The sequence below is a fragment of the Delphinus delphis genome, chromosome 2 (genome assembly GCF_949987515.2).
Source record: "Delphinus delphis chromosome 2, mDelDel1.2, whole genome shotgun sequence".
In the NCBI taxonomy this organism is placed as follows: domain Eukaryota; kingdom Metazoa; phylum Chordata; class Mammalia; order Artiodactyla; family Delphinidae; genus Delphinus; species Delphinus delphis.
The window spans coordinates 6,083,108-6,098,765 of record NC_082684.1 but is presented as its reverse complement, the minus strand read 5'-3'; the positions used below and the strand labels follow the sequence as shown (position 1 = coordinate 6,098,765).

The 15,658-nt window shown below is 44.1% G+C and overlaps 1 protein-coding gene across 3 annotated transcripts in view; it reads right to left on the bottom strand.

Moving 5' to 3' along the window:
• The window catches only part of SETD3 (SET domain containing 3, actin N3(tau)-histidine methyltransferase), a 69,608-nt gene that overhangs the window by 48,987 nt on the left and 4,963 nt on the right, over window positions 1–15,658 (bottom strand). For all 3 annotated transcript variants that reach the window (XR_009518293.1, XM_060003942.1, XM_060003941.1), the window contains exons 2-6: window positions 7,801–7,910; window positions 5,157–5,249; window positions 2,804–2,952; window positions 724–796; window positions 162–418 (exon numbers count right to left, since the gene is read on the bottom strand). Coding sequence is in view for 2 of the 3 variants with exons in the window: in XM_060003942.1 (XP_059859925.1) it covers window positions 162–418; window positions 724–796; window positions 2,804–2,952; window positions 5,157–5,249; window positions 7,801–7,903 (675 nt within the window). In the remaining variant the exon portion in view is untranslated. The remainder of the gene's footprint in view (window positions 1–161; window positions 419–723; window positions 797–2,803; window positions 2,953–5,156; window positions 5,250–7,800; window positions 7,911–15,658) is intronic.

The following is a 15,658-nucleotide window of genomic DNA, read 5'->3' as shown; positions in this document are numbered from 1 at the left end:
TATTCCAACCACATTTCAGTGACATTTCTGTAAAAACAGAAACAATGCACTCGATGCCTTTTACCTTAAAAAGCAGAATGTTTAGGTGGAACATTTAAGCAATCAATTTCCCTCCTTCCCCACCCTGTAACACATCCTTCAAACAGCTCCCAGCCGCTCACCTGGATGACCTTATAGAAGTAGGCGTACTGCCGCGCTGTGTTCTTATACTGGCTGAAGACATCATGTATGGCCTGTGTGGACTGAAGGTAGCGAACCTCATCCTCTTCGAAGTAGAGAGGGGTGTCGTATTCGCTGGGGAGGGTCTGAATGTAGGGCTGCCAGAAAGAGTTAGGGTCGGCTCGCTCACACAGCAGATGAAAGGCCAGTGTGATGTTTCCCATGGCTTGAAGAATTCGGTCTTGAGAATACAAGGGCCCTGAATTAACCCAGAAGGTAACAGCATCAGTTCCACACACTGCTTTAAAAAGTGTTTATTCAAAATATATATTAAAGTTATAGGAATATCTTGATAGTCATGTAACATTTAAGGTAAGGTGCCCTCTTCTTTTGACATTCTTCTACTATGTCAGATTACAAGTGTGGAAAACACTTCGTGTGGATTTGGGGAAATATTTCACTAGTTGAGAAAACGACCAAATATAGTCCCTAGCGCCACAAAATGAAATTTTATATATTTTTATCATTTTTGCTCTGCCTTGAACAAACAGAAATTATTCTCACCCAGCACTGAATTTTTAGCAGATTCAACAGTCATTAGTAATTTTCGTGGAACCCATAAAAATAATTCTTCTGCCTAGGAAGAAAAAAATAATAGTAGAATCACCAAGACATGTTACAATTGTCAATCCAGCTACATCTATGGTCAGAAATCCAATCACAATGACATACAACTTAAGGTTGCCTATAAGCACTTTATTTCTAATTATCAAATACGCTTTTAAATGTACACGTTTATGTCACAGTTAAATGAGTAGAAGCATCGTCTCGAATCCTGTTTCCAAAGAAAAACTATATACACTGGGGAAAAAAAAAATCAAAAAAGCAATTCGAAGCAAATATAACAATTTGGGAATAGAGCACAAGGGTGCTTATTTATTCTTTGCTGTACTTAAGTTCTAAAAACAAAACAAAACAAAATTCTACCTCCAACAAAAACCCTAACCTGCCAGTGTGAATTGCTATCGAGTTTCTGAGCTAGAGTAACATTCCTTCCTCCACATGCTTGACCTCAAAGCACACGGATACCAGCGAAAGCACAAGCCCGTAAGACATACTCTGGTTACTAATTTTTTCCCAAGGCACTATCTCACTACTTTGGCAACATGAGATGCTTCTTTCAGGAAGTCCTGTCCATGTGTCTACACTGCCTAAAGCATGCACATCAACATAGTACCTTGAGTGGGGTGATGGTGTCACGGGTATATGCATATGTCCCAGCTCATCAAAACATATACGTTAAATATGTGTGATTTTGTATATCAATTATGCCTCAATAAAGCTTAAAAAAACATGCACATAGTGAAGACGGACCACCGCTAAGATATTCTGGGCAGCATCCATACTAATGATGCTTCTCATCAGAGATGAGAACAAAGTGTGACAGCTGGATTACTCTTGCCATTTACCAATGTCTACTATTTATTTTTATGTGTGTCTCATCCCTTACTATATCAGCCTCATGAAGGAAGAGATCCTGGTGTTTTGGGAAGCATGGTATAATAACAAGCAAGGTACTATTCACACACTAGATATTTAACAGGTATCTAATAAACCAGTGTATGGTTTATCAAGGTATCACTGAAAAGTAAACTACGACTTGACCAGAGATGCTGCTGGAAGTTTGAAGGGACCCAAATAAATAACATCCATTTCCTCCACCCAAGTTTTGAACCAACTGAGAGAGACACAAGAATACAACAGATGGTGACACAAAATATCACCTACGGAATCCCAGAATTAGACAGACTCCCCACCTAGTTACAGGCAGGACTGGAGCCCCGACAGGCCTCCCCACGTGTGGCCTGCCCTGTAAAACTCCCAGGGTGGAGAGAGCAGGGGAGAGAACACATATGGCAACCAGCTCCCACGGAGAAAAAGGCCAAGCCCAGATCCTTCTTCCAGAACCATCAGATCGTTACACCTCCTCTCTAGGAGCGGCATGAAGAGGGCCAGAGAGAGGCCTAGAGCCCCGCCGGGGGCTGCTGCTCCCTTCATCTGGAAGGAAGGACCGAGAGTGGAGAAGAGCTTTGTCCCTTAGCACATGGATATTCCTCTTCTTCTTTCCCCTCCCCTCTGCTGCTGCTGTCTCCGTAAGTGGTACCTCCAGCCACTCAGTTACCCACTCCAGAAAACCGGTCCGCATCTCGACACTGCCCACCCTCCACCCCACCCACATCCAATCCATCACAGGGCCCTGTGTGCTCTCCCTCCAAACCACCCAAGCTCACATCCTCCTCTTCACTCAAATCTCAAAAGCCCACAAGACATGTTCTCTGGTCTCCTAACAGAGGTTCGGAGATGTGACCCGACTTGCCCCACTCACTGGCTGATAGCACAGTTCCAAGGAGGACAACCTGGGAGGGGCTGTCTAGAGCCCTGGGCTGAGGCCCCTCAGGACCACGGGGCCAGCCGGGAGACTGCAGGTCAGGGAGAGGGAGGTGGGCTGCACGCTGCCGACACGCCCACAGTGTGCTCAGGACAGCCCGAGACACCTGTCTCCAAGTCCTGGGCCCTCCACGCCACACCACCCAGATGCTCTTAGAGCCCGCCCCCCAGACCAGCAGCTCACCTACAAACTCACCTTGATATCTCTTGTCGCTCTCAAACCGAAGCCCTCTTCTTTGAAGTTCACCATTTCAAAACCCTCAACAGAGGCTCCATTTTCAGAGGCCCATTTCATTAGATCAGGAAAGTAATCTTCTCTTTTTCCATCAAAAGTAACAGACAGACCTATATCAATCCGTGTTTTAGAAAACAAGAGCTACTTTTAGAACATATCAGTCATGTTGCTCTCAGAAAATAAAAAACAGACCACTGGAACTACCTACCTAGAAATAGTAGTAAGACTCCGATCTTGAAAAAAAAAAAATCAAAACTGACCACCAGATGTCACAGTACATACCTTAACTAGTGACAGGAAAGGTGAGTTAAAATCCTGAACGCCCTGCTGGTTACAGAGCAATAGCTGCTGGTCCCAGGTGATATGAATATTGGCGGTCAGGTTCTATTAGGTGCACTAACAGGGATGGGGAAAGCCTTCATGACCACTGCAGGTTCCTAGAGCAACCTGCCATCTCTCATGTGCACACTTGCTTTAACAAAACTCACATGAAAACAAAAATCAGTAGCTCACATACATACATGCACAAGGAGACGTCTGTAAGGAGGAGCCCTAGACCCTGATTCTAAGAGCACAAAACTGGAACGCTCTGAATTTCGTCCAGCAACTTAAATGAGCAGCATCTATATGTATCACTGTAAGCGAAACACAAAACTTAACACTGGTTCTCCGAAAGTCCAGTAGTATGATACCATTTACGTAAATTGTTAAAATACCAACTACTACCATCTATTTGTATGGGGTTATATATGAAGCAGAAACACATTCACCGTAAAGACAACGCCCCCCGAGGGGGAGGGGAGGGGAGAGGAGGGAGTGGGATGGAAGTGTGGGGCTTCAGCTGTGCCTGAAACGCCTAATTTCTTAAAAACAAATATAAGAACCAATCAAAGCACGGAGGGAGGGGAAGAGATCGGACCAGTAGCTGAGAAGGAAGGAAAGAAGAACTTGAACCCACAAGACTCTGGCATGTATCCAATTGAGATAGTAGCTGCTTAGGTGTTATTTTCGGCACTTTTCAGCACGTTTGAAATATCAAAAAAGATGAAAAGCCATGCATAGGAAAAATCATTATTTTTCTGAGGAATAAAGAGAGAGGAACAGGAACTTCGACCACATGAGGTGCTGGGCACAGAACCCAGCCCAGGGCCTGTGGCCATGTCCCCAAGATACAATTCATGGTTAACTAGATCTGTGAAGCAGGACTGCCTGGCCTGACGCCGTGCCAGGCTAGGTCTGCAAAGGTACCTGCTAAATGGAGAAAACTGATTTTGTTAGGGATACTCTAAAACAGAATTTACTCTTCCCTTATTGAGAACTAGTGAATGCTCTAGCTTCAGTGCCAGTTATAGTAAATGGTCTCTACTCAGCACAGAAACTCAGGATATAAAAAAACTTTTCAGCAACCAATTTGGTGAGCCAGGATTAGCACAGTCTACCATTTAATGCAAATTAACACATTATAAAAGAACCCGTCCCCATTGAGGGTTTGAGACTATCTAACCTAAAGACTGCACGTTTGCAGATGTGCATGGGAGAGCGGTAAAACTACTCCCTAAGAGGGCAAATACAGAACAAACGGTCTTCCCACTAACTTTCATGGCAATAAATAAAAGGGGAGTCAAAGAAGTTCTCTCATCCTTCTGAACGCAGGCTCCTTATTATGCTTTCTCCTTCTACCTTCCGTGTGGCCTGCATACAAATCTACTTTTTGTGCTTTACAGCACAAAAACAATAGGTATATTGAATACGCTTTTCCGAATTGACACTTGGCCCCATTGCCAGCCTGACTGGGAATCATTAAGATGCCTACTGAATACACCCTGGAAAAACACAGCTTGAGAAATATAACTACATCTCTTATTAAATCAAGACATATTTGAGCTCATTGTAAATCTTGACAAGACACTAACCAATCCGTATATATTTGTGTGTTGACCACACAACACCATGTACTGGCCTCAAACCCTAAAGGAAACACAGGATGCAAAAACAAATTTAAATATGTATTTCATAAAATAAAAATAAATGAAAGTTATACCATCTTAGTCCCCAGATAGAAAAACTGTCCCCGCTGAAGCTCAACATTTTTATCCCTTCCAAAGCAGCAAAGGCACTTCAAACATGGGGAAAATCCTGATGGATTCCCAATGCAGTTTCCCTCCCAATATCTAGGAGCCCTTCTACAACCACCACCCAGACAGGCACGGAGGCCTGAGGGTTGATGCCGAGACCTTCATTCTCAAAGCCTCTCTGCTTATGCCAGGTTCCACAGGATATTATTAAAATGTGATGATCATTTGAGGAAATTTACCTTTTTGTTTTTTTCGTATTTTCTCAACTAGAGACCGGATCTGCACATACTCTTCCCATTCTTTTCCTGGGCCAGGGGCAGGACTACTGCATTCTGTAACACAAAAACCATGGCACCGAAACATTTCTTTCAGCTTAACCTGTTAGTCTTCAGAAGAAAGAGGATCTGGGTTTTGTTGTTGCTGTTGGTTTCTTTTTAAAGAACAAAGGTATATAGCCGTGATGACAGAGGTGAGAAGTATAAACCAGGTATACTTTTTTTTAATTAATTAATTAATTAATATTTGTTTTTTGGCTGCGTTGGGTCTTCGTTGCTGCACGCGGGCTTTCTCTAGTCGCGGCGAGCGGGGGCTCCTCTTCGTTGCGGTGCGCGGGCTTCTCACTGTGGTGGCTTCTCTTGTTGCGGAGCACGGGCTCTAGGCAAGCAGGCTTCTGTAGTTGAAGCATGCAGGCTCAGCAGTTGTGGCTCACGGACTTAGCTGCTCCGCGGCATGTGGGATCTTCCCGGACCAGGGCTCGAACCCGTGTCCCCTGCATCGGCAGGTGGATTCTTCACCACTGTGCCACCAGGGAAGCCCATAAACCAGGTGTACTTTTTAAAGCACGTAAACCCTCTGAAACCACCCAGGCCACATATTACACTGTGACCACAGGACACAGGTGTGAGCACCTAACTTGCATCTACCCCATTCTTGCTGCTCTGATCAATTTTCCTCAGAATACTCATAACAGGAAAATCTAAAAAGCTAAGCTAAAATGCAAAACATTTTCCTGAAAACTCTTGTGGATGGTGAAAAGAAGGTATATTAAGAGTCAACATTTTTTTCTAGTTAAACTCCATAACAATGATTCCCTAAGGGAACCAGTTAAATTGGACATAAGGACAATTAGTCAACAAACATTTCACATCCTTGTGTAAGGCTCTATAATAAGCACTCTGGGGGAGTTACAAAAAGAGATGGCACAGTTGCCGCTAAAAAAGAAGCTAAGATTCTGTCAGGCCAAAACCGAAAGACCTACCCGCCAAGACCGGAGCCATGGCAGTGGAAGGCCGCACCCCGGGCACCCGGCCTGTCAGCGGCCCTGACCTTTTAAGACAGTATCAGTTTAAAGAGAGAGACCCCGACCACATTCCTGATAAACCTCCTGGCCCCCTTTGTTCCCCACAGAGAAGACTAGATGTGGTAAATAATCAACAGGGGTTGTGGGGGTAGGAACTGGGAGATGGGGACTGACACATACACACCATTGATACCATGTATAAAATAGACCACTAATAAGAACCTGCTGTATAGCTCAGGGAACTCTACTCAATGCTCTGTGGTGACCTAAATGGGAAGGAAATCCAAAAAGAGGGGATATATGTATATGTATAGCTGATTCATTTTGCTGTACAGTAGAAACTAACACAACATTGTAAAGCAGCTATACTCCAATAAAAATTAATTTAAAAATTAATAATAATTAACAATAACTATACAATAATTAACAATAACTATAACAATAATTAACAATAATTAACAATAACTATAACAATAATTAACAATAACAATAATAGTTACGCATTGACTCATAACTTAGGTTAACCAGTCTTACTTCACTCTTCCATCAACAAACACTGACTGAGGCCCCAGAATACAGGAGCCTGTCCTGAGGCCGCCTGCAGTCCAGCAGGAGAGACAGGTGGGGGCGGGCAGGTACAGCCATGCTCTGTGGGAGCCCACACTGACCTTCTGGGGGGGTCCCCACCGGGGGGATGGGAGAACTCAGGGAGGGACCTGACCCTGACTCAGTTGCTGCCTGCCTGCCTGCCTGTGTCAGGGAAAGAAAGCGCAATTTTTATTTGGGGGTTAGCCTCTCACATAATCTAAAATAAGGGGCCAAGAAAATGAGACAAACGTAGTTAGTTAATCGAGTGACCACAGCTAAATCTGAAACACACAGAGCACCAACTTAAATTCCAATTTAAAGAAAGAAGGTACCAGCTTACACTAACTTGCTAAAGCAAGTATCGGCACTTAACAGATACTTAATTTCCTAGAGCAAGAACGGATAACCTCCATACGTGAAACTGGAAAACTATTACGAATCACTGAAAGTAAAGGGAAGGGAGCCCAGTTCCTACGTTTGCTCTCTGAGCGGCACGCTGCGCTCACCTCTGGCTTCACGGCCCAATGACCTTCAACCTTCACGTGCCGTAGCTCACATGGGGCTCGAGACACTCTATTTACTGATGCAAACACTGCGACTCAGCAGGGTTAAGGAACTGGTCCAAGGCCACACTGTTAAAAAGCAGTGGAGTTTGGCCTGGCCCACCGGTGCAGGCGGGGGGGTAGTTATCTACATTCATTCGTTCTGTCGTCCAAGCCTCCTTTAACCATAGTTACAGTTGGTACCATACCTGTTAGGTAAAAGTTACCTGTTGGAACCTGTTGGTACCGTACCTCCATTTTTACAGGCAGGGAAGCTGCAGGCTGGGGAAGATCTGTAATGTGCCAGGCCCCATGGCTAAACAAGCTGCGATCTGAACACAAGCTTGTTTCACCTCCTGCTCCCCAGACCAGGGACCCCCACGCGGTGCATGAGTGTGAGGAGAGAGACACACGTGGCCCACACAGAGGCGGGAAGGCCGAGCCGAGACTTACTCTGCAACAGCTCACTGGTTAGGTTCAAGGTTTCCTTCGGGGACACGCTTGCCGTAGCACCAGTGCCTGATTTCTGCGTTTTTACTCGACTCTTCTTACCCATTTTCTGACTACGGAGAAGAAAAAGAAAAAACAAAGAGAAAAGCATTACATTTCCAAAGAACAAAACTGAGTAATAAAACGTGGCACAGCAGTGGCTCGGCCTTGAGACATTAAGATCTTACCTCAAAGGTGCCATATCCTGAAGTTTCCCTCCAGAAAAAGCAACGTGTAACTAATACTAGTATTTGGAGGCACTCAAATGTGAAAAAAAAGCTGCTTTGTAGTCTCTGGAAGAAAAGTTCGTTCCTTTTCACCTACAAAAACTACAGTAGAAGCAAGTTTTACTCTAGAATTTTTTTCAAATTACATAGACTTCATTGTATATCCTAGTATTCTGTGATACTACATAGATAGAAGTTACATCTACATTCATGTATCACAAACTATCACATGGTCACAAAAACCTATATATTCTCTCCTCCCTCTGCTTTAAACGAATAATTTCCCATAAAGAGTAACTATATCATAAGCAACAGATTAGACCCTCTAGACACATGCTGAAGACATTTTAGAGATCAAAGAAACTTCAGAGAGCTAATTCAATTCCTTAATCTTGCTTCAAGGAAAATCCAAAGTACCTTGCCCAGGGTTTCACAGGAAGCCGATGGCAGACCCTACCCTCGAAAGAGGTCTCCACTGCCTCCCAGCCTGGCACTTCAACCACCCTGGAGCCCTCAATGGTCTAACAAATAAGAAATGGCCAGGATATGCCACAAGCAGACGAGACAGTGGGACAGGGGATGCACCGATAGACACCGGGCAGAGATGTTTATAACATCTGTCTGAAAACATTTTATAGCAGTGAGTCAGGAGACGTGTCTTGAAGAAAGAAAGGGACTGGGATGTATGAAGAAAGGGTGGGCAACTCAAAGGCAGGGCAGGAATGAGGGAAGCACATGGCAGGGCAGGGGGCACAGCACCCCAGGTGGAGAGGTCTCTGTGGGGAGCGGCGGGAAAGAGGACCCCAGCTGCAGGAGGGCTGCAACTGTTGTCTGAGGACTTTGATCTGAGCATTCCTCCTAAGACAGAAGCGCTTGAGGATGACAACCCAAGAAGACGGAGAGAGATCCCCCCAGAGAAGCCACTGGAGCCACCCACACTAATGAATACCACACACCACGATGATGCTCCATGGACCCCTCGCCAACAAGCTACAATTAATCTCAAGGGAGAACCAAAAGGCGAACTCTGACCTACTTGTTTTTTACAAAGAGAAATGACTATTGTAGTGTGGAGAGCTGTGATGGGACAAAAGGTTGAAAATGCATATTCTCCTGCAGCCTAGCTGATCACTGATTCCACTGCAATGACTCCATGCAAATACAGGCCATGCTAAAACAACAGAAAATAGCTTTCTATTAAAGGGCTATCTTATGTAGCTTCTCTGATGCGTCTGATGCATGAAGTATACTTTGTAACTTACGTATCTAAAAAGCCTTCTAAAACACAAGAGTGGAACACATAGTGCCAGGCACCCTGGAACAAAAGTGAACAGATAACAATACCTAAAACTTCGGCAGCAAAGAGAATTAGTTATTTTGAGATCAAAAGCAGAAGGAAAAAAAAAGTGTGGGGTGGGGGGAGCAGGCGGGGGAATGGTTTAAGCACCTTTCCTTAAGCTCAAGGACTAAACGAGAAGGAAGCTCCCGGGTTTACTAGCTCACGGCTGAGAGCCCTGGACAGAGCACCTGCCGCTCTTCTTTGCACCAGGCCCTCTCCACATCTACCAACGGCATCTCTGCGGAGGACCACTGAACTTGACCTGAAAACAACTAAGACTACCAGTAAGCCTGGAAAGTAGGGCTTTAATCACACTTCCAAATATAGCTTGGCAGGAAGAACTGTGAAGCCCGCTGTCAGAGATGGGCTTGCCGGCCTCTCCCTGCCAGCGTGACCTTCTGTGTGTTAGGCGTCAACTCAAAAACATCACTCAGATAGTAACTCCAAGACCCTTCCCTCCTCTTAGCAGGCCTGGGGCACAGTGAACCCAAGGCAGCCACGCCCCGCCTACACCAGTCTCCCCAGCACGAAGACCCGAGGGCTACAAAACAGGCTTCTTCACTCTGCCTGCAGCCCCTTTCCCCTCCCCACCCCAAGTCTTCCCTCAGGAATCCCTCCAACTCCCATCACTCTCTGGCATCTAGATACCTGTCCTGAAATAACAATCGTTAATTAAAGCAGCAGCAGTAGTGACCCTGTGTGCAGTCCTTAACCTCTGCCAGGCACTGGGCTAAGATCATCTCTTCATTTGATCTTCCCGGACACTCTAATCAGTAGGTATTAGCCTCATCTTTTAGATGACATTCTCAAAAAGGTGAAGTCCTCCATCTTTGTCCAAGGTTAGAGGTGCAGTTAGAACTCAGGTCTGCCTGACTCTAAAGCCTGTGCTCGGCCACTGCCCCACTGCTTCTGTGACATGCAGAGCAAAAGCACAGGGCTCCGCAGGGAGCAGGAGGGCGGACACGTCTTCCAGACCCGACACCGACAACATCCGGCCAAGTGGTAACACCCCTGAGTATCTCAGGCCACCTGCTCGTCTTGAATTCATCTCTTGCTTAGACTATAAGTGTCCTGCGTTCTCCCTGCCCAAGCCCACCCCTGCCACTTAAATCTGCCCCCACTGAGTAACAGGTACCAATATACAACACAGGTGAAACTTCAAAACACATCAGGAAATTAGCACCTGGGAGAGCAGCTGTCCTTGAACTTCATACACATGAAATTATACAACATGTAGGCTTCTTTTGCTCAACGCAAGGTCTTTCCATGGCTCTAAGGTGACACCTAACCTCCCCAGCACAGCCCTCAGGGCCCTTTACTGCTTCACCCCATTTTTCTTGCCCGGCTTTATTCTTCCCATCACCGCTTACACAACACAGCTCTAGGATTTGCTCTTGTTCTCCCCTTTTCCTGAAATAAAGCTACCCTCTGCTAACCCTGTCTCCTCCTGGCAAAATTTTTCACATACTCAGTCAAAATGTCCCCCATGGCCTTGAGGAAATTCCGGGCTCCTCCATGCAGCCCTCACTTCCATGCAAATCTGTAAGAACGGGTCAAGTTCAAGGTGATTAACAGATGCTAAAGGCTTGGCTTACCTTGAGATCAGTCTTTTGGAATTCTCTTTGGACTGTTTCCCTCCCACAGGGATATAAGCCCTAAAGAGAGAAAGCAGCCTGCCCAGGTTAGACAGTAAGAATCTCCCAGTAGGCATTAACTGGCTTCTCAATTAAGGAGGGGTAGGGAGATGGCTGTCCTTCTCCCCAGGGGATGTACCTCCCTGGGGTACAAGACCCTAGGTCCAGACCAGCTCTTAATCTGTTCTACCTAGAAATCAGGTTGACAGTGACCTCACCCAGGAAAGCCTCCAGTCACTTGGACCCACTCTGTCCCGGAGCTCCTAATTACTCAGCCCCCGGCGCACTGAATCAGAGGCATGTCCTCAAGTGTGTACTTGAAGAACTAACATTTCTGGAGGGCGGGGGTTCTCTGTACCCAGTTCTATGGCCCAGCAGCCGTTTTTCTGAACTTTACAGACGTCAATGTCTATAAGATTCATTTGCCTCTGGATTCGATATGGTTTGGCACCAATTCTTCTCGCATTTGTGTGACCAATGTACCACCTAAAAGTACCTCAAAGGCGGTAGCCCCGCATTTACTTCTTTTCACCCCACAAAGCATTAGGCCCTCCTGCCACCCTCTGCCAGCTCCCTCAGCCCCTCGGCCCCATGCCATCCTCTGATCCACACGCTCCCTCTTTTCTGCGGCCTACGTGCCTTCAGCCCTTGGTGACGGTGTCTGAGTCTTGACTCAAACCCCAGCTCACCGACGGCCCCCTCCTCACTCCACACCCTGCATAGCTCAGCCCTGGAGCCCCCACGGCCTCATGCGCTGTAGCTGACATCATTTATGTGCCTACCTCACCCACTGGTGTGGCTTTCTGTCTTGTGGCAGAACAAACCCAAAGCTTCCATTTCTAAATTATCTGTAGGGTCTAGTATGGTGCCACGGACACAGTTGAGGGTCAAATATTTGTTGAATGAAGGAAAATCTTATCTGAATTTACTAGTGTTACTTATGGGTAAGATTTATTTCCCATCACAATAGTAAGATTATACAGCAAGGAACCATTTTGATATATTCTCCCACCAGTGACAGAACAGTAGCCAAAATGAGACATTTACTTAATACTTAACTACTACTTCTAAGAACTAGGATGACTCTTAAAAGTCAAAACATAAATTTATACATATAAAATTCACATTTAAAAAATAGTTTCCTTTGGGAAACCGTAGTTTGTTGTTAGAAAAGCTTTAAGGTATTAAAGTTCATAAAAGAATCTCTCCAATAAACACAAACTGAATTTTTAAAGTGTTTTTGGTCTCTTAGAAAACAACCAAGCAGGAATAAGTCCATTTCCAATAGAAATGGAAGAGCTGCTACTCAAGCACAACTTCAAGCTCCAGGGGCACTTGTGACTGGGGGCACGAGCATCTGTACGGCTCTCTGCACTGGCCAGACACGTTCCCGCCACAGCCTGCAGAGGCCAGTGGTGACCACTGGCCTGGCAGGGTGCTCAGGCATGGCTATGACTTGGCCAAGAGCCCACAGCCAACAAGCAGCGGACCTACAGCTTCAACCTGAAACCCTGTGTTACATCCAGCACATTTGCAACTAAACAAGGTCTCCTACATCCACATGCCAGGACCACACCAGCTGCTGCAGAAGATGACCACAGCCAGATGAGGGACAGCCAGCCCTGCGGGCCACAAGGGTGAGGAGATGAGGACCCTGGACTCAGCCTGGATAACTCCTAAAATGTGCGGGCAAAGTAACCAAACAGAGAGGGGTAAGGAATAAAGTACAGGTAAAGAAGAAGGACTAGATGTTCAGATTCAGTCTGAGAAAGTGTTAGAATCCAGGCTGAGTGGTTTCCTAAACTCAACCCCCTTCTGCCTTGTTTAGCTAACAAAGATTTCCCCAACTTCACGGATTTAAAATAACTACCTACCCTGTTCATTTATGATTCAAAAACTTGTTACATACAATGAATAATTTTCATTGTGAGTTCAGCTGAATCCGGGGCTAGATTCCAAGTTTCAACAAATGAAAGAGCCAAATAGGTATCCTGAATATTCTTAGTGCTCTCAGTGGAAAAACAGTACCTATTAGTTTAATTCATCAACTTCCTACAAAGACCAAATATTTCTCTTCAATATTTATTTCAAATATGTATATTAGAAAAATACAAAGATGTGCTAAATTAGATATGTGTATGCACACACAAAGTTAAATGCCAAATTTTAGCCGAAGGTACAATGCTAAATGAAAGATTTTTTCCCCAAAAGTTTAGATCAAAAGCAGGTATAATTTCCAAATTCTTAATGAATTATCTGGGGAAAACAAATATACAGTAAAAAAGGACTTAAACAATACTTAAGACAAAAGAAAATAATATGCAGAAAAGCAATAGGATTGACAGGCAAAAGGATTCTACAGTAAACAATTACAGTGACAGTCCTTCAAAGGAAGGGGCATCTATAAAAAGAAACAGCAAGCTAAGAGTTCCACACATATCTACATTGCTTCACCATCAAGATATTTTAAAAATCTACAAAATCCTCAAAATCTGGCTCTTTATAACACCATAAACTATTTAGCAAGTCCATCAACAATCTCTCCACCTAAGAGATACAACAAACTTTAGAAAACAGTAAAATAGATGGCATATTCAATTATTATTTAAATTGCTGACTAATATGCAAGTGTCATCTGTAATCAACAACCACTTCTGACCAGTGAAGTGATTCTTTCACACATAATCTGCCTAAGTGAGGAGAAATAAGAACACAGTGCATTTAAGGAACTTGGCTGATGGCGTGGTGGGCGTGGTGAGGGGGATACTTAACCCATTTTTACAAAGTATACTTCACACCTACTGAACAGACCAAGATGGAATTCAGCTGTGTGGGGTTTTTTTTCTTTCCCCCAAAATTCTAAACGGAATGAATGTATATTTGCGATATTCTTGAGTTGCTTTCAACTAAATACAACTAGAATAAACATTTTTGATTATACTTATTTGGTAATTTGGTAAACCAGAAAACCTTAGCTCAAACCCAGCATCTGTTTTTCAATGTATGCTGCATCTTCCCAACTTTACAGCTGGTTTGACTAAGGGAGAGAATGGTCCTAGGGCTTCCTCCCACCTCAGGCTCCCAGCTGTAAACGGACTTGAAGGGAGTGTGAAGCCTGCCTAATCTTTTGGAGGAAGAAAAGAATCTCACTAAAATACTTCACAGGCCATTAGGATCAGATTACTACATACTGAATTAAATACACAGACTACAGGATGATGGCCTAGGAAAATGAAAGCACTCCCAAATTGAAAAGCACTTAACTGTGCTAAGCTCTCTCTCCTCCAAAAACTGATGAAGCATACATGGTCCTTGCGTTGGTACCATGTTAACTGAAATACTGGAAACACCTCTCTTTGCACAGTAGCAGAATCTAGTAACAGGGTCAAGCCTTACTAACTTATACAGGTTCAAGTGGCTAACTAGCACTCATCATTCCAATCTCTATCAAAGGAGACACTGATGTGTCACAGCTCAAAAGTACCAAGAAGTCAGGGCAAGCAGACAGGCGAGATGATGGAATTAATTTCAACTCAGTAGCTACATACATACCAAGATGAATGTAGACCTATAAGCTGCATGTAATTAAAATTTCACTCTTTATACAGAACAATCTGGGCTGTCATATATACATATATAGATAGATACGTAGATAGATACAGATATACACAAGCTTGAGATTTAAACTTGCTCTCTACAATGTTTTTGCTATATTTCCACTAATACACGATAATTTTAGAGACACTTAAACCATCTTTGATTGACTTTTCAATACATAATAGTCTTAGTTTTAAACTGCTATTGAATTAAGTTGTAAATACACTTAAAATGAGGCTCCTATTTAAACGAAGTTGCAAAACAAACTCTTCATAAAGCAAAGAATCATTCAGTATCATGAATAACCATTTCCTATTATAGCTTTCTAAAAGAAAAATGTTAAGGGTGAAGGAACAGTTAGCTATAATCTGTCAAGAAATTACTTTCAAACCACCCACATTCCTCCCATAAGGATTCTAGATTCTAGAATTGTGGAACATCAGGTTTGGAAGAGACCTCTGGGGCTATCTGTGTTAACCCTCAAGCCTGAACATCTTTAAAATAAAGATATCTAATATTATGTAGCAGGTATGGTTATCAAAGTGCTTTGCTCTCCACTGCCAAATTCAACCCAAGGAGATGAGTCCCCAATTTACTGTGGTTCACGTTCAGATACTTCAACTTTAATACAGACGGTGCAAGCGCATACACATTCAGTAGAAACCTTGAATTTTTATCTTTTCCCAGGCTAGTGATATGCAGTGTGATACCCTCTGGTGATGCTGGGCAGTGGCGGCAAGCCTCAGCTCCCCGCTGGTTACACGGAGCATGAGTGTAAACAACGAACACACTTACAACCCTTCTGAACAGACAGCCATTCTGTTTTTCACTTTCGGTACAGTGTTCAAAAAATAACATGAGATATTCAGCACTTTATTACAAAACAGGCTTTGTGTTAGATGATTTTGCGCAACTGTAGGCAAATGAAGTGTTCTGAGCGCTTTTAAGGTCGGCTAGGCTAAGCTGTGATGTTTGGTACATTAGGTATGTTAAATGCATTTTCGACAATGGTATTTTCAACACGC